We start from the raw sequence: 25,286 nt of genomic DNA, 5'->3' as shown, positions 1-25,286 counted from the left end.
TCAAAACAGAAACATGGTACGTAGACCAGTGTAGGTTTCGGCCTATACTTATTATGCGTATTTCCAAGTCCACGTGGAAGGAAAGAGATAAAAACAAGAAGAAAAGGGGTGAACAATAGAAAATATGAATGAGTCACGGCAGTCTGTTAGAGTGGGGACTAACTAGTCACTGACACACTTCGAGCCTAAGACGTCCGCCTGACCGCTACACAAGGGGTGGTAGAGATTCTCACAAGAAAACCAACGCAGGAAAAGTACCGTTTCGTCGTTAGTTCAGGCATCATCCCCCGCCCATGTATCTATTGATTTTTGACACAACTCAACCTTTCCAATTTAGAATGAGATCAGTGACCCGGTAAGTGCGGTCTGTTGTTGTTAATTAACCAGATGCAGACTGACTTACCTGTTGATGAAATCCTCAGCCACGTCGTTGATCGGTGTCACGTACATTTTGGCGGACCGAGGCTGCATCATCGGCTGATTAACTTTAGATCTAAACTCCTGCCAAGTCTCCCCCTGCCTGCAAGTAACACAATAGTTGGAATTTTTCTTTCAACATCCCTAAAAAAATCGAAATAACATTTATTAATGGAATTAATTAAGTCTTAGGGTACAGATATCTATACATGATTGTAATAAGGATGTAAAGGAGAGGGTGTGTAAGTCTCTGATAAGAACACAGACAATGGAACCATCACAAGATTTACTTGATTCAAGAACTGGAAAAAATCCGAAGGAAAGCAACTCGATTTGTTCTGGGTGAATTCCGACAAAAGAGTAGTGTTACGAAAATGTTGCAAGCTTTGGGCTGAGAAGACTTGGGAGTAAGGAGACGAGCTGCACGACCAAGTGGTATGTTCCGAGCTGCCTGTGTTGAGATGGCTTGGAATCATTTTAGTAGACGAGTAAGTTTGAGTAGTGTGTATAAAATTAGGAAAGATCACAATATAAAGACAAAGTTGGAATTCAAGAGGACAATTTAGAGCAAATATTCGATTACAGGAAGATGAGTTACAGGTTGGAAAAATTTACCAAGGACGATGTACAACAAATTTCCAAATACTTTGCAATTATTTAAGAAAATGTAGGTAAGGAACGCACATGCAATCAGCCACCCGAGCGACTGCCCTAAGTGAAGATCAGTGGTGATTGATTGATTGATTGATTGATTGATTGATTGATTGATTGATTGATTGATTGATTGATTGATTGATTGATTGATTGATTGATTGACCATCATTATATTCATGAACATGTATATCTTACTATTCCTTGGGGTGGGGGTGGTAAACTAACAACCACGGTATCCTCTGCCTATCGTACGAGGCGACTTAAAGGGGCTCCAGAGTCTTTTAAATTTGAGCATGAGTTGGCTACCACGTGAGCCTCTGTGGTTACAGTCAATAGAGGATGGTTGCCTAGTTGCACCTCCTCTTGTGAAAGCTGGGGGACACCAATTACAACAACTGTCGTGAATGTAGCAACTTGCGGAAGGCCGCGGACACCAATTTCAACAACTGTTGTGAATGTAGCAGTTTGCGGAAGGCAGTGGACACCAATTTCAACAACTGTTGTGAATGTAGCAACTTGCGGAAGGCCGCGGACACCAATTTCAACAACTGTTGTGAATGTAGGAGTTTGCGGAAGGCAGTGGGTAACAATTTCAACAGCAGTTGTGAATGTAGCAGCTTGTGGAAGGCAGTGGACATCAATTTCAACAACTGTTGTGAATGTAGCAGTTTGCGGAAGGCAGTGGACAGCAATTTCAATAACAGTTGTGAATGTAGCAACTTGTGGAAGGCAGTGGACACCAATTTCAACAACTGTTGTGAATGTAGCAACTTGCGGAAGGCCGCGGACACCAATTTCAACAACTGTTGTGAATGTAGCAGTTTGCGGAAGGCAGTGGGTAACAATTTCAACAACAGTTGTGAATGTAGCAGCTTGTGGAAGGCAGTGGACACCAATTTCAACAACTGTTGTGAATGTAGCAGTTTGCGGAAGGCAGTGGACAGCAATTTCAACAACAGTTGTGAATGTAGCAACTTGTGGAAGGCAGTGGACACCAATTTCAACAACTGTTGTGAATGTAGCAGTTTGCGGAAGGCGGTGGACACCAATTTCAACAACTGTTGTGAATGTAGCAGTTTGTGGAAGGCAGTGGGTAACAATTTCAACAACTTTTGTGAATGTAGCAGCTTCTAAAAGCTAGTAGACAACAATTTAAATAACTGTTGTGAACTTAGCAGCTTGCGAAAGGTGGGGAATGCCATTTCAACAACTGTTGTGAATGTACTGTAAGGCTTGTGAAAATTGTGCAGAAAATTGCAGGCTCTCGAGAACGCGTATTTCCCGATTCATTATGCTCCATACGTGTTGAACTGGCGAGAGATCTGGTGATCTTGCTGGCAGGACAGTTGTTGTACACCACGCAGAGCAACTGTACATGGACGTGCATTCTCCTGCTGAGAAAGCACATCACCTTGCTGCTGAAGAAATGAAAGTAGCACGGGTAGGACAACCAGTGAAATATAGCGGGCACCTGTACTATGAACCGTGGGGTGGGCGAGTGGACGCCCACACGGGTACGTTACTCTCGTCACTGAAGACATTCCTTCTCCAGCCGACTCTTTCACCACACCAGAGTAGCCGTCAGTGGTAGCCTGCTGCAAGCAGATGGTTCCCTATGGTCCTTGGGTTCGGTCGCCCACGGCTGCTAGCACAGTGCATGGATCTTGACGTTCGTCTGTACAACGGGGGCCCGGAGCCTCGTCTACGGGTGTGCGACACCACCGATAGCAATCCGTCGATACGTCCATTCAGCTTCCAGCGATCTGTTGAACAGGAAGCGTGTACCCACCAGTGGGATATGATTGTACCCTACAATGAAACACTGTTCTCCTCTAGCCTAAGCGTCATCTGATCACCGATGTCCGTGAAAAATTAATCACCAACACAACAACCCCTCTGTGTGAACACAGTCGCATGTTTTGTTCAGCAGTGTGCTATAAAGGCTATATCTATAGATTAGTTGGCAAATCCGTCCGTCCATATGCTTTATTTTTGTTTCATTCCCTCGGGAATAGACATTGATAGGTCTTTAAGTTCAGCCAACTTCGAGTATCAAAAATTCATATCATTACACGACACTCCAAATAATTGTCCGCAATATATTCTGTAATTTTCAGGTTGCTAAGCGACTAACAGTTTCATTAATATTACTATATTTGAGATTTTCATCCTTAATAATGTCACTGCATGCAGCCAACCTCTCAAGCCAGAGAGTATACACTTCCTCTGATCACGGAAGTGATTCATGCATCAGCCCGACGTCGCAATGAATTCCCGATGCGCTGATACATCATCAGTGCTACCAGGGGATCACAATAGTGAACCAGCCGTTTACTCTTAATCAGTCCTCTCTACCGATACGGTTGTTTAGCTTGAACCTCTCCTTCCTCATCCTCTGTCCCCTCTCTGACTGTCAATATTCTCGGATGGATGTTGAATCTACCACTGTGATCCGTGCTACCACTAGTGTCACTTGTGTCCACTCGCAAATCCTGTGCAAGTATCTACTGAGTTTATAATTCTCGATAACTCTAAAATGGGTGACCCCAGGCGGTGAGGGGCGCTGCCACACTTGCGGATGTGCACGAAACAAGACATGTACTCTATGCACCAATTGGGTTTGTTCTGACCACCAACGATCTGTATGTGACACTTGTCCTGAAAAAGAGAACGTCCTGTGAACATTTTCCGGAACAGACTGCAAGTGAAGTGTAACATTTTCTCTGAATTTCCTGTAACATAAGAATTTAATAATATTATATTTTTGATCTAATACAATTATCTCACCTTGGCGAAATAGCGCTTAGTTACCACCATCTATTTACGATGATCACTTCCAGACTGTGTCTATATAGACATAATGTAAATGTAAATTATCAGGAAGTGTATTAGAAAAATCACAATGTAAGGTCAATTTTCTGCTATTTCATGTAAATATACGTTGAATAAGTATCATAGAATAGCCTCAAAACAAAAAATCAGTATGGATCACAAATGTGATCCACGCCACCACTCGACTGTATGTCATGTGGTAGGGATTATGTACTTTTATTTATTTATTTATTTATTTATTTATTTATTTATTTATTTATTTATTTATTTATTTCCGACTTATTTTACGCCGTACCGACACAGATAGGTCTTATGGCGACGATGGGATAGGAGAGGGAGGGAAGCGGCGGTGGCCTTAAGTAAGGTACAGCCTAGTATGAGAATGCTAAACCAGCTTCAAGACTACCGACAGTGGTGTTCGAACCACACGGCCACTGTGTGTTCTCCATGACTGATGTGCTATGTAGAGTTGCACAAAATGAGTTCTAAGCCTGAAACAAAGCGTCTCCGGCCCATTGTCCATATGACACATACTCTTTTTCTACGTTTGACGAATTTGTCTTGCATGTTTGGCCGTACCTTGTTCTATAGTAGTCTTCAATACGCAGTTACTGAAATACGAGTTTCATGTTGCGAAATCCCTATTGTCAACGGCTTAATACCTGCCTGAACCTGTACTTCTAGGGACCATTTAAAAACTTTCGGAACTTAATTTACAGTATGTCCGTGAGGAGGTGGTGGTGTTTCTTCTTGTTTTAAGAAGAAATTAAGTGAAAATGAAAATGAAAATTCTACTGAGGTTCACCTCATCCGTACATTTAAACTGAGCGCATTTTAGAAGGCCATCTGTAAGATGAACCTTGAACTCTGTATCAGAAGAAATTTCGAACTTTACCTTCAGGTGTCCGTACTGTCGACTTATGTGCCCCCTCTGGTGGGAAGGTGCACATTTGATCTTCAAGAAAATTTGTAGTTTCTAGGTTTACAAAACTGAAATGTTTGTACATGAGTTTTTTTGTGTGTGTGTGTTCTAAGTGTACTAGCACTGCTATCTCTTCCTTCTTCATGAAATTATCAACCTATCAGGAATTTTGGATATTTATTAAATTAGGCAATCAGAATTGGTATAGGGCTTCCGCACAGAGAGTTCTTGAACCTTCTGAACGCTATAAAAGCCTTGACCTTTTGGACCATGTTGCCTTTTCCATCACTCCAGTCAAAAGATTTAGAGTGCGTACGTGGTGGAGGCAGGGGGCAAGCCTTGCCCGTCGACGGAAGGCTCACCAGCTCCAGGTAATGGCAGACATCTTTTAATCATGTGATGCTTTGAGAAAGCTGGCTTGAGGGGAAGGTTCAAATTTCTTTCTTAATGTAAATCTCATCATAATCTTTTCAATGTAAATTTTCGAACAAGTCTAAGGACTTTATTCTAACTTAGGGAATAAAGAGTGGTATTGGCGTGATATGATTGTTCTGTAACTTCGGGCCACAAGCCCATATAGGGTTTTAAGCGTTTTCCAGTGTATTTTAGAAGGAGTGTAAGTGTTTTGCCTACTAGAATTTTGTTTATGACCGTTTTAAAGCTTTTCTTTTGATCACTAAGACCATTTAGAATGTTTAATTTCTTATTACACATAGTCTATTGTGTATCAGACTGTCGATTAGAAAAACAGTGAACTCTATTTTCTGGGATTTTCTAGTATTTGGATAAGATAATTTTGCCTTGGAGAGGGTGTAATCTTATAAATATTGGAGATAAGTTTCCTAGAGAGTAATTGTGTGCAGCAAAAGTGCTCCTTGGAATAGTGTAATTTTTGAGCTACAAATTTAATTTATTCTCGTCAACAATTTTCTCTATAGTACCTCACTGCTTTAACAGTTGAAATCATTATTGTTCCAAGAGCTAACGAGCTCAACTTTCATCTATCCAGCTGTTATTTGGTGTTGTTCATTAAGGTTTACAATTAGAAAAAGATAAGGAAAGAAATACAATTTCAAATTTTAGAGATTTAAATTATACTTTGATCTTTTCTCTGTCCATGGATTCACGCCGGCTCCTTCTTACTCCCCCGCGTTCCACGAAACCCCCGAAACAAAACTAAATTTCAAACTAGTTATTGAACGGAGCAATTTGAAAAGGAATTTTAAAAGCAAAAATGAAACACTGGAAACTTGAAATTTGAAACCCCTTGATTAGTCCACTTTCGCGAGGTCAGCAGCATTCTAGTCATCGGATAATATGAGTGTCTCTTGCAGACCCAGGTCCCTGCTTAGGCCCCTGAGATCGGCACACTGTGAGGACGTGGGCCGCGAGAACACACTGGGAGGTTTTCCATCTGCACGAGTTAAGAGTTCCATGACCTACCGTCGGCCTACGCCTATCGCCGTGAAAGCCGGAACGAGGACCGCCAGACGGCAGTTGTCTTCTTAATTGATCCCAGTTTGTTGGGAGTTCACCTACTCATAAAATATTGATATAGGTAAATATCCAAGGTTTAGATACAGAAATTTCTTTGTTCATAACGTACTTTACCACCTACATGCTACTTACGAAGTAATGATACCCGCGATTCCGTGGTAGACGTCCTTCCTTAGCACAGTGCGGTAGTAGGACAAACTCTTGACAGCATCCCTGATAGGCCACTTGCCCTCGTTACGGAACACCTGTACACAAGAAGCTGCTTTATTTAGTGACAAAAATTGTAAATCACATACACAGGAATACAGTTTAAGACACTATAATGTGCTTTTATATTATCACTAACTAAAGTAGTCGTTGATCGCGTAGATCTATGAGCAAGGATGAAGGTAGACTGCGAGTATATGTGTGCCTTAAAACACTCTCAGTACTTAGACCTGCTCATCGAGTACATTTCAATGACATGTAAGTCATCACCACTCGAGAGCACGCCACATAAAGCTGGTGGTAAATGAAGCACTAGTTTCCACTAGGTTATTCCCTTGTTAAGAAACCAGAACTGCTCGTATGACGACGAGGTTGCCACGTCGAACGGCTCTGCTCCAAGGCAACACGGGAAAACCCAGCATCTAATTCCAAGATGAAAGTATAGTACGCGAAACTTTTCTTGAGCTCTGAGCTCCATAGTGCGAATGGGAACTAGGGCTCAAGAAAAGGTTCACGCACTATAAGTAGGTCAGTAATTCGTCTTTATTCCTGACAAAGTTAGGGCTCAAGGCTCACTCTTGGACTTAACCACAACATTTAAACAATTTATTTAACAGAAATATAAGTCTAAAATTACAACAAATCATGTTAACAAATTATATGGTCGTAGGATATGGCACTAATAGCAAATAATGCAGATAGTAATAATGTGGAATTCATTTAGAAATGCATGAGAGGAAATTTCCAGTGCCTACTGAATATAGCACTCCCGTAGTTACTGAATGTACAACACGACATTATAAATAATACATACATTATCATTAAAGACTGTTATGCCTTTCAGCGTTCAGTCTGCAAGCTTCCGTGAATATACTAAACGTCGCCACAATCCTCTGTTTCCTACTAGTGCTGTGGCCTGATTTAGTTCTATACCTCTTATCTTTAAATCGTTAGAAACTGAGTCTAACCATCGTCATCTCGGTCTCCCTCTACTTCTCTTACCCTCCATACCAGAGTTTATTATTCTCTTAGGTAACCTATCCTCCTCTATTCGCCTCACATGAGCCCACCATCGTAGCCGGTTTATGCGTACAGCTTCATCCATCGAGTTCATACCTAAATTAGACTTTATCTCCTCATTCCGCGTACCCTCCTGCCATTTTCCCAATGTGTTTGTACCAGCAATCATCCTTGCTACTTTCATGTCTCTTACTTCTAACTTACAAATAAAATAACCTGAGTCCACCCAGTTTTCGCTCCCGTAAAGCAAAGTTGGTCTGAAAACGGACCGATGTAAATATAGTTTCGCCTGGGAGCTGACTTCCTTCTTACAGAATACTGCTGATCGCAACTGTGAGCTCACTGCATTAGCTTTACTACGCCTTCATTCAATCTCACTTACTATATTACCATCCTGGGAGAACACACAACCTAAATACTTGAAATTATTGACCTGTTCTAACTTTGTATCACCAATCTGACATTCAATTCTCTTGGATTTCTTACCTACTGACATCAATTTAGTCTCCGAAAGGCTAATTTTAATACGATGCCCATTGCACTTATTTTCAAGTTCCAAGATATTAGACTGCAGGCTTTCGGCACAATCTGCCATTAAGACCAAGTCGTCAGCATAGGCCAAACTGCTTACTACATTACCACCTAAATGAATCCCTCCCTGCCATTTTATACCTTTCAGCAGATGATCCATGTAGACTATGAACAGCAAAGGTGAAAGATTACAGCCTTGTCTAACCCCTGTAAGTACCCTGAACTAAGAACTCATTCTACCATCAATTCTCACTGAAGCCCAATTGTCAACATAAATACCTTTAATTGATTTTAATAATCTACCTATAATTCCCTAGTCCCCCAGTATGGCGAACATCTTTTCCCTCGGTACCCTGTCACATGCTTTCTCGAGATCTACGAAACATAAACATAACTAAATAAATATTATAATGATTATATAACTAACAATAGTAATAATAAAAGAAGGGAATACAGTAAAACCTACAACTAGCAAATACATTTCTCATTTTTAAGAAAATATGCTCATTCACATTTTACTTCTCGTACAAGTCAGTGGTAGCAGAGAGGGTATTCCGCAACCTACCCGCAGTGACTACTAAGGAGCGGTTGTGAGTCCTGCAGTGACTACTAAGGAGCGGTTGTGAGTCCTGCAGTGACTACTAAGGAGCGGTTGTGAGTCCTGCAGTGACTACTAAGGAGCGGTTGTGAGTCCTGCAGTGACTACTAAGGAGCGGCTGTGAGTCCCGCAGTGACTACAAAGGAGCGGTTGTGAGTCCTGCAGTGACTACTAAGGAGCGGTTGTGAGTCCTGCAGTGACTACTAAGGAGCGGTTGTGAGTTCTGCAGTGACTACTAAGGAGCGGTTGTGAGTCCTGCAGTGACTACTAAGGAGCGGTTGTGAGTCCTGCAGTGACTACTATGGAGCGGTTGTGAGTCCTGCAGTGACTACTAAGGAGCGGTTGTGAGTCCTGCAGTGACTACTATGGAGCGGTTTTGAGTTCTGCAGTGACTACTAAGGAGCGGTTGTGAGTCCTGCAGTGACTACTAAGGAGCGGTTGTGAGTCCTGCAGTGACTACTAAGGAGCGGTTGTGAGTCCTGCAGTGACTACTATGGAGCGGTTGTGAGTCCTGCAGTGACTACTAAGGAGCGGTTGTGAGTCCTGCAGTGACTACTAAGGAGCGGTTGTGAGTCCTGCAGTGACTACTATGGAGCGGTTGTGAGTCCTGCAGTGACTACTATGGAGCGGTTTTGAGTTCTGCAGTGACTGCTAAGGAGCGGTTGTGAGTCCTGCAGTGACTGACAGAGGAGCCAGGCCAGATCGTGTACCATGGATAGGAGGAAAGGTAATTCTGTACAACTGAGTTTAGTACTTCATGCAGAAGGGATAATATGTGGAGACTGCGACGCTCATGAACACTCCCTGAAGTTTAAATGTAAGTCTGATACCGCTGTTTAAGCTGTTGACGAGTGCACCAAAGGAGAGTCAATAGAGTGAGCACGGCATTTGTCGTTTCAGGCTAGTACTGAGAACTTAATTGCTATGATATCTGCCGCCGTTTCTTTTCAGTTATTCGAATATAAATCCTAGTGGTCGCTTGGCAAGTTACAGCAGTGTTACGATCGCCGCTGATGTCGATAGTTGCTTGTGCTCTTCGTAGCTGTAAATATTTCTGGTTTTTGTAAATATAACTGTGAATAAATTTTCGACAACTGCTTGAGAAACACTTTAATGGAAGGTTTTTTTTTGCTACGCCTGGATTCTTCTGCCGAGACGTATGCCGTAACACCTATTCACTACCTTACTGTACTCTACACGTGCAGACACTGTAGCTTGAGATAGGTCAGGCCTCTCCAAACTCTACGTCACCAGCCAAACAAACTAACAAATGAACAAACAACAAACAAACAAACAAACAACATCCTAATTAGAAGGAATACAGTACGGATTACATATCAATGAACTGAAATAATACCAATTAGAAAATATACAATATGTAAGGAACAAAACTGAACAAATATAGAAACGGGACAAAATACTAAATTACAAATTGTCGTTCTTACTTATTACTGACTTGAACTCTATAATGTTCCATACGTGGGTGTCAAAAGTTGTGTTATGTACTGTACATACATGGTTACAAAACTTCGTTATTATTATCCTATATAGAAATGATATTTCGGAGAGTAATAATTTTCCGTATGTTTGTTGCATGCCCGACTGGAGGTGGGACACAAGTTCCATTACACCTCGAAGGTCGCCATTTTATGTGAAAACTCGTGAGGCAATGCTACGAGAGCCCATGGGGACAGAAACGCTCTCTGCACACATCCTTGCTTTGAGCAGTATCACATATTAAAAACGTTTTGAAATTACACTGTTTTCTCGATCCAAAATGTGTTTTCATATCTCTCAAAGTTGTAATAAATTGTTTTAATTTTAAAAACTTCTTACTCCCCAGATGTTGTTTACCGGTCGAGTTCGTACGACGGTCATTATTGCACGACATGTCAACGAGCATCTTGTTACGCCCGTAAGTACAGTGTCGCCAGTGGTCTCGAATAGGTAAATGCCACTACCAAATCTCAACCGCTCCAAACGTAAAATTGACAATCAAGAGGGAAACATGACAAAGAAACTCAACCAGAAAACCCTGCACCACAGCCGACACCCCACTGGAAACCACCACCAATCACAATAAAATAAGACGCCCCGCCGTATGCCCAAAGAGCATTCATCAAATCATACATTCATGGGCAATTCACAGCTAGGATTGTCAGAAATTATCTACTCAAATATCAATTGTAAGAAGTAGGTGCATATGAAGCCTTAGTTAAGGCACTAAAAGAAAATCAAAACTACTTTCTACACCCACCCAGTAGCGCCCAGCAGCACCATCTCTACTATAATACGAAATCTTCATATCGACATCGCAACAGAAGATATCACAAATACCTTGACTGAAAAAGAGTTGTCTTGTCTGACAAACAGTACAGTTAACCAAAACTATGCTTATCCAAAAAGGAAAACCCAAGAGGATGTAAACGAAGTGGAAGAAGAAGTTAGGGAAAGAAGAAAATTCCACTCTATGCCGTAATCCTGAAATTTACCGAGAAGTCTCAACATACCCAAGACGAAAAGAATCTACTATAATAAATATCAAAGCTGAAAGGCCTAAAATGCCTGGCGGACCACCACAGTGTAAGCGGCGTCAGCGCACAGGGCACTGCAACTTAGCTCGTAGACACCAGCAAATTCTTATGTGTTGTTAACTGCAGAGGTAACCATACCGGCGATTATGGAGGCTGCCCTGCAATTAAGAGAGCTAAAGAATGTCAACTCCTGGCAAAACGGAAGGAAACTGTACAGAAAAGGAAGGAACTTGAATTCACTTACCTACCAGAAGACTTCCCAATATTCCCAGATATAACAAGTGAAGGTACCATTCCCCAGCAACTCACCCAAGTAAACCCACAGAACAGATCAGAGTATAAAATAAGTAAGCTTATCAACAAACACCGCAACCTATTATTAGATATCGCATATCCGCCTTCTGGTCAATCCGTAGAAACAGTCATACTCCACCATATTTTCCGGATAAGCAATGGAAAATAACCACATCCCACTCAAAACTCAAGTAGAAAGTCTACGCATCCTGTACTAGCACGCAAAGTGAATTCGAACAACTGCTACAGCAGTACCAAATTGACGTTGGACTAGTTAGTGAAACTTTTCCTAAAACATAATCAAAGCTATCAATGAAAGGTTATAAAATTCAACGAGCTGATACAGAAACAATAGGGGAAGAACAGCTATCATAATTAAACCGACCCTATAAAGTACAGAAGCCTCAGTAGTAGCGGCCGTATACTGTTAATAGCAGGCTACTAGCAACCTCAAGTTACTGTGAACACAGGAGGCCTGGAATATATTTTCTATAATGGCATACCCTCTCTACTCGCCGGGGATTTCAACTCTAAACACGTGGCGTGGAGCTCCAGAATAATAAATAATGCAGGTAGAAGCACGATGGACTGCAGCCTCAATACACATATCTTAGGACCCTCAGAACAACTTATGTGCCATACAACGCCAACCATCAGCCAGACATGATGGATACACCATTAAATCAAGAAATGAAATGAAATGGCGTATGGCTTTTTTAGTGCCGGGAGTGTCCGAAGACATGTTCGGCTCGCCAGGTGCAGGTCTTTGGATTTGACACCCGTAGGCGACCTGCGCGTCGTGATGAGGATGAAATGATGATGAAGACGACACATACACCCATACCCCGTGCCATAGAAATTAACAAATGACGGTTAAAATTCCCGATCCTGCCGGGAATCGAACCCGGGACCCCTGTGACCAAAGGCCAGCACGCTACCATTTAGCCATGGAGCAGGACCTTAACTCAAGAAACTGACAGGCATATATACCTAAAAAAAATATGGGTGAACGACTCGGACCATAATTCAGTTGCACTGGAAATCGAAGACGACATTGTCACACCAACGACTGCGAAGAAATCGAACATACAACCAACAAAAAATATCAACTAGGAACAATTCAAGAGATACATTGAAACATATACAGAAAAAGGACCACAGCAACTCAACACTCCAGAAAAAATAGATGTAGATGTTCAAAACCTCACTGTCTCAATCAGAACCGCAGCCAACACAACATCGACTTTTAAACAAGGAATTAGCGGCGAGGCTAAAGTTCTTAACAAAGTTAAAGGACATGGTCAGACGAAGATGGCAAAAGACCAGGGACAACCAGCACAGATGCACTGTAACGGATCAAACACCCGATATAGAATTTAACAACAATTGCACGCTGGACGCCAGGCTTCGAAATTAAATGTAATTTTAAACCGAATTGAGATCTAAAAAGTACTAAACTTAATTTAATGAGGCTATCCCGGTCGTGAGGTACAAGGATACTGACCATTAAATACCATGCGGAAAAACATGGGGAACCTATTAAAAAGTTAATTATTTAACGACGTAAAAAAGTTTTATTCCAAAAAATTATGAAATTACGTATAAACGAGTTTTTAGCAAAAAATTTAAAAATTACTGACTGAGATTACAATTCAATACTACACGCGCGGACTTGCGGTAACAGGGATAACTCATGCTCACCGGAGGTTGATCTTTTCTTCGTCTGCTTCCGTGGTTGATCGTTGTCGTCCCTCTTCCACCAGCATCATCCTTGGCATCTGCTTCATGGAATGGATTCCACCCTGAATCTATCACTCCCTATTGTGCAGAGTACCAAAAACATAGTACCAGCCTATTATATGAACTTGTCTTTCGAAATAATCTGAGTAAGTCTCACAGAGGCGATAAGAAATGTTGAGTAGAAGCACATCGTAAGTGATGCACTCAGATAGCAGAGTGACTCTCTAAAAGCCCGTGGACTACCTGAGAATGGAGACTCAAGAAAGCTGGATGCAGAATACAGAATCAGAATCAGAATGATCTTCACCTCGCCGTGTAGATCTATATAAATACTCTTCATATTCCCACTTCCTCCCTTGTCACATGACATCTCGTTCCAATGAGAGCCGATATACGTCACCCCCCCCCCCCCCGTCTGCATATAGATGAAGTATCTGTCCTTGACAGAAAAAGCCCTCCCGATAGGAGCACGTGATATGGGGTAATTTAGCGTCCCAACAACGAAATTATGTATCGTCCTCTTGCTGTTGCGTACGTTTCCAAGAACCATCCAAAATTAACCTTCCTGGACTATTGCGAGACACCAAGTAGCCTGTTAGCGCAAGACCTGTCTTGACATTACCACGGAATATTCTAATATATTACAATTAAAAATTATTTCTCGTTCTTACGTACAATTAAATAAATGAGAATGGACGGTAATAATGAATAAAATTACAAATGATACATGATTCATATATATACAATTAATTCGGGTGGGCGATCAAGTTATGTAAATGTCGTGGCGACCACGATTATTACATTCGCCCCCCTGATTCTGACATGCGTAACACATAGTGTCGGAATCACTCACAACCGATTTACATATGACATAGAAAATATACTAGTTTGTCATACATCGAATCATCATTCACAGCTTGTCAAATCAGATCAAATATTTATTGAACATAACAGGCAAATTTGCCCCGATACATGTTCACCTGGTCAGCTCATTAAGACACAGAATAAAAGGAAGAATACAGGATAATAAAATAAGAAATAATACAACCAAGTACCAATAATAATAATAATAATAATAATAATAATAATAATAATAATAATAAAAAACAAAAATCTACCTCAAACAACTAATCTGGCCCTGCCCTACATGACTGTACACTCCACATGACGTTCACAACAGATTATGCTGCAAGAACCGCTGACTGCACATTACCACAGTTTCGGCTCACGCCCTCGTAATCACTACTGCTTACTCCGCATCCTTTGTTCCATGGCATAATTCCTCTGGATTCAAGTAAACCAAATGACAACAATTGCGTACAATACTCAATATCGCAATCGGTAAGGCAACTACATTCCAAGATACCGAAACATTTACTCACTCACTGCCTCGCCACCTCGGCAGCCTTTGTTGTCACCTGGTCTTACTTAGCCTCCCGGCTCGAATTCAAACTACTTCACTATATCCACAACACCCACACTTCACTAGTTTCTAAATTTTCCACAAACTCTAACGACTAAATATCCTTCTACTCTTAACCACTTCTCATTTACATCCTAAGATATCGTCCTATGCCCCTTCCTCTTCCATTTTTTTCACACAGGAATTTTTTACCGCACAAAAAGACCTATTCAGTTCTTCTCCCTTTTCCCATCCCTTAACAATCCACATTATAATACCCTGCTCATTCCCTTTACCTAGAATTTTCCGATTCACAGCTAGTCAAATTCACACTCCTCTCGACGTCTCATACAGTTGATCTTGCATCAGTCTTATCATGTGGTATTACCTCTATCTAGACCGACACACATTATTTACCCAACTTTAACATGCCAAGCATGTATACATATATCTCAGCCTCCACGCTCTCGAGTGTTCAACTGCCCTTCAACTTCCATCAAAATTCACACATTACACAATTACAAAAACAATACCTAAAAATACAACTATACAACATCTCTTCTGATTCTTCACACTGAAGATTTCATCAGTTTTATGATTGTCTTCGCCAGATTCAAATGGCACAAAAAACATATAGCGCAACCACACGCTATACAATATGTGAGAGCATCATTTCACCTGGTGTCATCCGACACCAAGTTTATCCCCACACATGACCCTACAAGCACTGTTACACACGTCCACCCACACGCCGTTGGAACATGTAACCGTGCCACCGCAAGTCCTTTCATGGCACATATCCGCTTGCGATGACTCTATTTTACAAAAACAAACTTTTTACGTAGGTCTTCCTATTGGGCAAGTCTGAATTATCCCTTTTGCATTTACAAAAAACCCCATGGCATCACATACGCACCGATTGACATGACTCACGCGCGCAGCAGTACATTGAGCTCACACCAGACAGCACACCACGCCCCCCACCTGTCTACAGACATACTCCGGAAAATCCAATTCTTACATACACACGGCTGACACACAAACACACCAACACCTCGACACAGTAACCAGTCTGACTTCCCGTTATCTACGTTCTGACTACTTGATAGCTCAATCACATCGTCTGATAGCATACTTTGTATTTGCTTGTCTACTGCTTTGAAAAACTTGTGTGCAATGCCATACCTCGGTCCACTAAAAAGGACTACTATCCAGTACAGGAAAAGAATGCTCATACACATGAGATCGGTCAGGTTTCACAGAAAATACACTGACGTGTTCAAGCAACACCGCCAACAACTCGACTTGCCGTCCTTCCTCCAAGCAACTCTTGCTCACAGCTTCCCATAATGCGTTCTTTTGATCCTTATTCAACAACACATGACACAGAACGAATTTCTCACTAACTTCCTGTTCCCTGAAGATCTCTCTAGCTTCTCGATAGCTTGTGAAACCCTGACAACACACTCCATGGCACAATCACCGTGTTTTCCCTGAATGTCACCCTCAAAATTGACTTTAATATGAACCTCGTTCCACGTTGAGTTAACCACAGCTTCTTTGTAATCTAACTGTGCTGAATGTCACGTCAGCCAGTCACATCCCAAGATGACATTAAATACAAGATGTGGAATAACTAAACATATCTGAACCATAATAGAACCAGCAACACTTACAGGTAATGCCACCTGCTTACATACTTGTTTGGACTTCTGGCCAACACCAGTGATGATATACGTACTCGTAACTAGCATTTCCCCCACATAAATACCTCGTTGTACAACACTCATGTACCACTCATAACTAACGCATTACCTCTGACTATCTGAGTCAATAAGAGCATGAACACCCGCCCCCCATACTTCTAACATATCAATGCGATTAGCCACTTGCTCCTGTTCATTAATATATTCCTGCTGTGGCTCAAACATTAAATCATCTCTTACATCTGGGTCATACGATAACTCCATAACACAACTTTGGGTTATCGGTGGATACGGCTGAAATACAGACCCTGAATTACAGCCCGTAAGTAGTATAATTGGACAGTTCTGCGGCACCTCCGCCGCCGCACGCCTCCGCACGCCTCCTCCGCCGCCGCCGCCTCCGCCTCCGCCGCCGCCCGCGGGAAATTTGAATTTTGGCGGGAAATTTGAATTTTGGCGGGAGATTTGAATTTGTAAACAAAGCTACGTGCTTTTTGACAGCTGTCATCGACAACAACGCATCGCTAACCTCAGTACTGCCATCTTGACGGGCCTAAACCTCACTAGTGCCAACTTAACCTAACTAGCATGAGGTAAACAAAGCCACGTGTTTTTTGACAGCCACGTGCTTTTTGACAGACAACAACGCATCGCTAACCTCAGTACTGCCATCTTGACGGGCCTAAACCTCAGTAGTGTCAACTTAACCTAACTAGCGCGAGGTAAACAAATCCACGTGTTTTTTGACAGCCGCGTGCTTTTTGACAGATTTGTAAACAAAGCCACGTGCTTTTTGACAGACAACAACGCATCGCTAACCTCAGTACTGCCATCTTGACGGGCCTAAACCTTAGTGGTACCAACTTAACCTCACTAGCATGAGGTAAACAAAGCCACGTGCTTTTTGACAGCCACGTGCTTTTCGACAGATTTGTAAACAAAGCCACGTGTATTTTGACAGACAACAACTCATCGCTAACCTCAGTACTGCCATCTTGACGGGCCTAAACCGCAGTAGTACCAACTTAACCTAACTAGCGCGAGATAAACAAAGCCACGTGCTTTTTGACAGCCACGTGCTTTTTTGACAGCTGTCATCCGCCATCATTAAACTACAGAGCACCGTGCTGCCCTCTTTCGTCACCTGTCATCGGCAGTGCTGCCATCTTGACGGGCCTAAACCTTAGTGCTACCAACTTAACCTCACTAGCTCGAGATAAACAAATCCACGTGCTTTTTTGATAGCTGTCATCCGCCATCTTTAATCTATAGAGCACAGTGCTGCCCTCTTTAGCTACTTACCTTTGAAATGTGGTGGCGGATAATTTGAAAAATGCTTTTCGACAAGCAGCCATCTTTAATCCAGAGAGAACAGTGCTGCCCTCTATGTGGTGGCGGCAAATTGAAAAATTCCACGTGCTCTTGTTTGAAAACAAACTCACGTGCTTTTTTGACAGCTGTCATCTGCCATCTTTAATCTATAGAGCACAGTGCTGCCCTCTTTAGTTTGAAATGTGGTGGTGGTAAATTCCACGTGCTCTTGTTTGGAAACAAAGCCATGTGCAGCTGTCATCCGCCATCTTTAATCAACAGAGCACTGTGCTACTATCATGCGGGCAATTTCATCACCTGTCATCCACCATCTTTAATCCACAGAACACCATGCTGCCCTCTTTGTGGCTACTACCTTAAGCACGTAGTAGCGGGCAATTTGAAAAGTTCTGTTAGCTATCATCCGCCATCTTTAATCAAGAGAGCACTGTGCTGCCATCTTTAGCTAGATACCTTTGAAATGTGGTGGCGGCAAATTGAAAAATTCCACGTGCTCTTGTTTGGAAACAAACTCACGTGCTTTTTCGACAGCTACCATCCGCCATCTTTAATCAACAGAGCATAGTGCTGCCCTCTTTAGTTTGAAATGTGATGGCGGCAAATTCCACGTGCTCTTGTTTGGTAAACATAGCCATGTGCTTTTTTGACAGCTGTCATCCGCCATCTTTAATACAGAGAGCACCGTGCTGCCCTCTTTATCGTAGTAGATGTAAATTCGTCACCTGTCATCCGCAGTGCTGCCATCTTTAGCTAGATACCTTTGAAAAGTGGTGGCGGATAATTTAAAAAGAAAAATTCTACAGCAGCCCTCTCTCGACGCTAATTGCATAAGATGGCGGCTATACATGACTCCTTAAGGGTGCTTACGCAAGATGGCTGCTATACATAGACTCCCTTGGGATGCTTGCGCAAGATGGCAGTTATACATGGCTCCTTATGAGATGCCCTAGGGATGCTTGCGCAAGATAGCGGCTGCTCTTATGGGACGGCTTAAGGGTCCTTGCACAAGATAGCTTGAGACGCCCTAAGGATGCTTGCGCAAGATGGCGGACACAAGATGGCGGCTATACACAACTCCTTATGAGACGCTTTAAGGGGGCTTGCGCAAGATAGTTGCTACTCTTAGCTTAGAGGCTAACGTGTCGTGATAGTTCGATTCATTAAATTTAGGGCTTAAATGCAAAATGTTAAATATATCGAAAACGGTGCACCGTAGAGCAAAACGGACAAAATTTTTCTGCCTACTACCCAGGTTCGCAGTATGAGGAACAAGAAAATCATAGTCTAATGATGGGATCAACGGTTCGGTTCCTACTTAGGCCCTTTGGCATTTGCTCTCTTTTAGCTTGTATTGAAGCGAGTCTTCGTAACATGATCAGGTCTAGCTATGGTAGAGAGTATAACGTACCGTGCAGGTTCGATTCATTAAATTTGGAGGCTTAAATGCAAAATGTTAAATATCTCGAAAACGATGCATCGTAGAGCAAAACGGACAAAATTTTTCCGCCTAATACGTAGGTTCGTAGTATCAGGAACAAGAAAAAACATAGTCTAATGATGAGATCAACGGTTCGATTCCTACTTAAGCCCTTTGGCATTCGCAGCTATCTATTTCTACAAGATGGTGGCTGCTCTTATGAGAAACAAGATGCCTTGAGACGTCCTAGGGATGCTTACGCAAGATGGCAGACACAAAATGGTGACTATACATAGCTCCTTATGAGACGGCCTAGGGGTGCTCGCACAAGATGGCGGCTACTCTTATGAAGAAAGCTAGCTTAGAGGCTACTGCGCAAGATAACAGCTGCTGTTATGCATGTGGTGGAGGGCAATTTGAAATTCTATGTGCTTAATCAACAGAGCACCCTACCGCCCTCTTTAGCTGAAATGTGGTGGTGGATATTTTGAAAAATTCTTTTGACAGCTATCATCTTTAAAAACAATGGCGACTATACATAGGCTGTTAAGGTCTTATCATTCTCCTCCTCCTCCTCCTCCTCCTCCTCCTCCTCCTCCTCCTCCTTCTCTACCTCCCCCTCCGACTCTTATGTCAAGGCGTAGCTTTATATCGAACAAGTTTAAACCTGCATCGCGAAGGCAAGCGTGTGCAGCGATAACATTATTGTGCATGTTTAGACTTTCGAAACATAAGAAGAGTAGAATCAAACGCTGTACTCGATACGACATGTGATCAGAACATTGATTGATGCGTTCAGAAAAACAAAATAAGTGATCAAGACTAGAATCGAACAATGTACTCAATACATCATGTGTTTAGAATATGTCAGGGGATACGCTTGTTCTAAGAAGATCAGATTGAAACATAACAAGACTAGAATAGAACACTGTAATCGATGTTGTTAACTTCAACATGTGATCAGAACATTGATTGATGTGTTCAGAACACAAAATAAGTGATCATGACTAGAATCGAACACTGTACTCGATACAACATGTGATCAGAACATTGATCGATGTGTTCAGAACACGAAATAAGTGATCAAGACTAGAATCGAACACTGTACTCAATACAACATGTGTTTAGAACATGTTAGGGGGTACCCTTGTTCTAAGAAGATCAGAATGAAACATAACAAGACTAGAATCGAACACTGTAATCGATGTTGGTAACCTCAACATATGATCAGAACATTGTTTGATGTGTTCAGAGCAAAAGTTCAATTTTGATGATTTGCTTAGTGTAAAATCAAAAACTATGGAAACACACTGTGCACATATCGCGTAGCTAACTCGCTCAGTAAGCAATATTGCAAAACTACAACTTCAATGATTTGCATAGTGTAAAAATCAAAAACACACTGTACCTATACTGCGCAGCTAACTCGCTCGGTAAACGATATAGCCAAAGTATAACTTCAAATTATTTACCTTCCATCATTCGTCTTGTGTGTAAAAATCAGTCGAACAAGTTATCGCATAAACATGGCTGAAAAAAAATCGTGATAGGGTATGGAACCCAGGGGTTACATCTTATCAGAAGGGCAAAAAGGATGAAAGGACTCTTCCTCCTCCTTACCGCACATTCCTTGAAGGGCTAATTGGTTGAAGGGCTAATGGGCTAAAGGGCTAAAGGGCTAATGGGCTAAAGGGCTAATGGGCTAAAGGAGCAACAACCTCGTCGATCGCTATCAGCAAGAACGCTTGTACTTTGTTAAGTGTAGAAAATTAATCTTTATTTGTAAATGGTTTCATGTTCAGAACAAGGAATGGAAAATCCCCGAGGTGCGATGAGTTACGTTTTTCGAACTAGTGTTTGGAACACTGAACTTTTCAAGATGATAGCAGAGAGTTTAGCAATGTTCTGTTGTTGGATTTTAAATTCCGCGCTACAACATGCATAAGGTTGTAGCCTTGAGGTTTACCGCCGTAAAGATGGCAAGAGTGAGGTTAACAATGTTCTGTTGTTAGATTTTAAATTCCGCGCTACAACATGCATAAGGTGGCAGGCTTGAGGTTTACCGCCGTAAAGATAGCAAGAGTGAGGTTAACAATGTTCTGTTGTTGGATTTTAAATTCCGCGCTATAACATGCATAAGGTGGCAGCCTTGAGGTTTACCGCCGTAAAGATGGCAGCAGTGAGGTTAGCGACGCTCTATTGTCCTTCAAAGTGAGGTTAGGGTTCGTCAAGAAGACAGCTGTCAAAAAAGCACGTGGCTATGTTTACCAAACAAGAGCACGTGGTCGTGACGTCACGGTCACGTAATCAATCCTTAGCTCGACGTCGTTAAGAGCAGTATTAGGGTTAGCTATGCTTAAAAGTCTTGGGAACAGAGCAGCAGTATGAATTGCTATGTTTCAAAGCGTGTACACATGACCTATCGATTTTACATGCATCAACCATCGAACTAAACTTCATCCGCTAGATCGTGCTGCTATCTTAGCATAACTAAGACGCATGAACTTAAAGTACAATGAATAGCCATGTTTCAAAGCGTGTACACATCACCTATCGATTTTGCACACATCGACTGTCGTACTAAACTTCTTCCGCTAGATTGTGCTGCTATCTTAGCATAACCTATACGCGTGACCTTAAGGTACAAAGAATAGCCATGTTTCAAAGCGTGTACACATTACCTATCGACTTTGCATGCAACAAATATCGTACTAAACTTCTTCCGCTAGGTTGTGCTGCTATCTTAGCATAACTTATACACATGAACTTAAAGTACAAAGAATAGCCATGTTTCAAAGCGTGTACACATTACTTATTGATTTTGCATGCATCAAATATCGTACTAAATTTCTTCCGCTAGATTGTGCTGCTATCTTAGCATAACCTATACCCATGAACTTAAAGTATAATGAATAGTCATGTTTCAAAGCGTGTACACATCAACTATCGAATTTGCATGTATCGACTATCGTACTAAACTTCTTCAGGTAGATTGTGCTGCTATCTCAGCATAACTAAGACGCATGAACTTAAAGAACAAAGAAGAGCTATGTCTCAAAACGTGTACACATTACCTATCGATTTTGCAAGCATCGACTCTCGTACTAAACTTCTTCCGCTAGATTGTGCTGCTATCTTAGCGTAACCTATACGCATGACCTTAAGGTACAAAGAATAGCCATGTTTCAAAGCGTGTACACATTACCTATCGACTTTGCATGCAACAAATATCGTACTAAACTTCTTCCGCTAGGTTGTGCTGCTATCTTAGCATAACTTATACACATGAACTTAAAGTACGAAGAATAGCCATGTTTCAAAGCGTGTACACATTACTTATTGATTTTGCATTCATCGAATCTCGTACTAAATTTCTTCCGCTAGATTGTGCTGCTATCTTAGCATAACCTATACCCATGAACTTAAAGAACAATGAATAGTCATGTTTCAAAGCGTGTACGCATCAACTATCGATTTTGCATATATCGACTCTCGTGCAAAACTTCTTCAGGTAGATTGTGCTGCTATCTTAGCATAACTAAGACGCATGAACTTAAAGTACAAAGAATAGCCTTGTTTCAAAGCGTGTACACATTACCTAATGATTTTGCAAGCATCGACTCTCGTACTAAACTTCTTCCACTAGATTGTGCTAAAATCGTGTAAGTGTGCTGCTATCTTAGCATAACCTATCGATTTTACATGCATCGACTATCGCAAGCGTAACTAAGACGCAAAGAATAGCCTTGTTTCAAAGCGTGTACAGATCACCCTGAACTTCTTCCGCCAGATTGTGCTGCTATCTTAGCATAACCTATACGTATGACTTTAAGGTACAAAGAATAGCCATGTTTCAAAGCGTGTACACATTACCTATCGACTTTGCATGTATCGACTCTCGTACAAAACTTCTTCCGCTAGGTTGTGCTGCTATCTTAGCATAACTCATACACATGAACTTAAAGTACAAAGAATAGCCTTGTTTCAAAGCGTTTACACATTACCTAATGATTTTGCACGAAACGACTATCATACTAAACTTTTTCCACTAGATTGTGCTAAAATCATGTAAGTGTGCTGCTATCTTAGCATAACCTATCGATTTTACATGCATCGACTATCGTACTAGACTTCTTCCGCTAGAGCATGCAGCAATCGCTTTTGTGTATCCCAAACCCCTGTGCACGAACTTAAAGCATAAAGATGAGCTATGTTCTAAAGCGTGTACACATCACCTATCGATAATGTATGTATCGAATATCGTACTAAACTTCTCCTGCTAGAGCGTACGAGTATCGCTTGTGCGTGCACGAACTTAAAGCATAAAGAATAGCAATGTATAAAAATCTTGTAAACAAAGCAGCAGCATTACGTATAGTCAAGATTAAATGCGTGCACACATCATGTATCCATGATGCACATAGTACTAAACTTATTCCATTAGAATGTACAAAGTTCGCATGTGTTTGTACTGCTATCTTAGCATAGCCTATGTGCATGAACTTAAAGCATAAAGAATAGTTATGTGTAAAAAATCTTGTGAACATAGCAGAGTGTTAACTACGTAGATGTAGACATTGAACATTACATGCTGAGGCAACATACTACGTGACCGTGACGTCACGACCACGTGCTCTTGTTTGGTAAACATAGCCACGTGCTTTTTTGACAGCTGTCTTCTTGACGAACCCTAACCTCACTTTGAAGGACAATAGAGCGTCGCTAACCTCACTGCTGCCATCTTTACGGCGGTAAACCTCAAGGCTGCTACCTTATGCATGTTATAGCGCGGAATTTAAAATCCAACAACAGAACATTGTTAACCTCACTCTTGCTATCTTTACGGCGGTAAACCTCAAGGCTGCCACCTTATGCATGTTGTAGCGCGGAATTTAAAATCTAACAACAGAACATTGTTAACCTCACTCTTGCCATCTTTACGGCGGTAAACCTCAAGGCTACAACCTTATGCATGTTGTAGCGCGGAATTTAAAATCCAACAACAGAACATTGCTAAACTCTCTGCTATCATCTTGAAAAGTTCAGTGTTCCAAACACTAGTTCGAAAAACGTAACTCATCGCACCTCGGGGATTTTCCATTCCTTGTTCTGAACATGAAACCATTTACAAATAAAGATTAATTTTCTACACTTAACAAAGTACAAGCGTTCTTGCTGATAGCGATCGACGAGGTTGTTGCTCCTTTAGCCCATTAGCCCTTTAGCCCATTAGCCCTTTAGCCCTTTAGCCCATTAGCCCTTCAACCAATTAGCCCTTCAAGGAATGTGCGGTAAGGAGGAGGAAGAGTCCTTTCATCCTTTTTGCCCTTCTGATAAGATGTAACCCCTGGGTTCCATACCCTATCACGATTTTTTTTCAGCCATGTTTATGCGATAACTTGTTCGACTGATTTTTACACACAAGACGAATGATGGAAGGTAAATAATTTGAAGTTATACTTTGGCTATATCGTTTACCGAGCGAGTTAGCTGCGCAGTATAGGTACAGTGTGTTTTTGATTTTTACACTATGCAAATCATTGAAGTTGTAGTTTTGCAATATTGCTTACTGAGCGAGTTAGCTACGCGATATGTGCACAGTGTGTTTCCATAGTTTTTGATTTTACACTAAGCAAATCATCAAAATTGAACTTTTGCTCTGAACACATCAAACAATGTTCTGATCATATGTTGAGGTTACCAACATCGATTACAGTGTTCGATTCTAGTCTTGTTATGTTTCATTCTGATCTTCTTAGAACAAGGGTACCCCCTAACATGTTCTAAACACATGTTGTATTGAGTACAGTGTTCGATTCTAGTCTTGATCACTTATTTCGTGTTCTGAACACATCGATCAATGTTCTGATCACATGTTGTATCGAGTACAGTGTTCGATTCTAGTCATGATCACTTATTTTGTGTTCTGAACACATCAATCAATGTTCTGATCACATGTTGAAGTTAACAACATCGATTACAGTGTTCTATTCTAGTCTTGTTATGTTTCAATCTGATCTTCTTAGAACAAGCGTATCCCCTGACATATTCTAAACACATGATGTATTGAGTACATTGTTCGATTCTAGTCTTGATCACTTATTTTGTTTTTCTGAACGCATCAATCAATGTTCTGATCACATGTCGTATCGAGTACAGCGTTTGATTCTACTCTTCTTATGT

General features: G+C 41.5%; 1 protein-coding gene across 3 annotated transcripts in view; it reads right to left on the bottom strand.

The window, feature by feature from the left end:
- LOC136872816 (probable cytochrome P450 49a1) overlaps window positions 1-25,286 on the bottom strand; it is a 225,947-nt gene that overhangs the window by 115,000 nt on the left and 85,661 nt on the right. For all 3 annotated transcript variants that reach the window (XM_068227324.1, XM_068227325.1, XM_067146654.2), the window contains exons 4-5: window positions 6,455-6,567; window positions 404-520 (exon numbers count right to left, since the gene is read on the bottom strand). In XM_068227324.1, coding sequence (XP_068083425.1) covers window positions 404-520; window positions 6,455-6,567 — 230 coding nt within the window. The remainder of the gene's footprint in view (window positions 1-403; window positions 521-6,454; window positions 6,568-25,286) is intronic.

The sequence above is a fragment of the Anabrus simplex genome, chromosome 4, assembly GCF_040414725.1.
Source record: "Anabrus simplex isolate iqAnaSimp1 chromosome 4, ASM4041472v1, whole genome shotgun sequence".
Lineage (NCBI taxonomy): Eukaryota > Metazoa > Arthropoda > Insecta > Orthoptera > Tettigoniidae > Anabrus > Anabrus simplex.
Note: the sequence above shows the minus strand (reverse complement) of the source record. Positions and strands in the feature narration are given on the sequence as shown.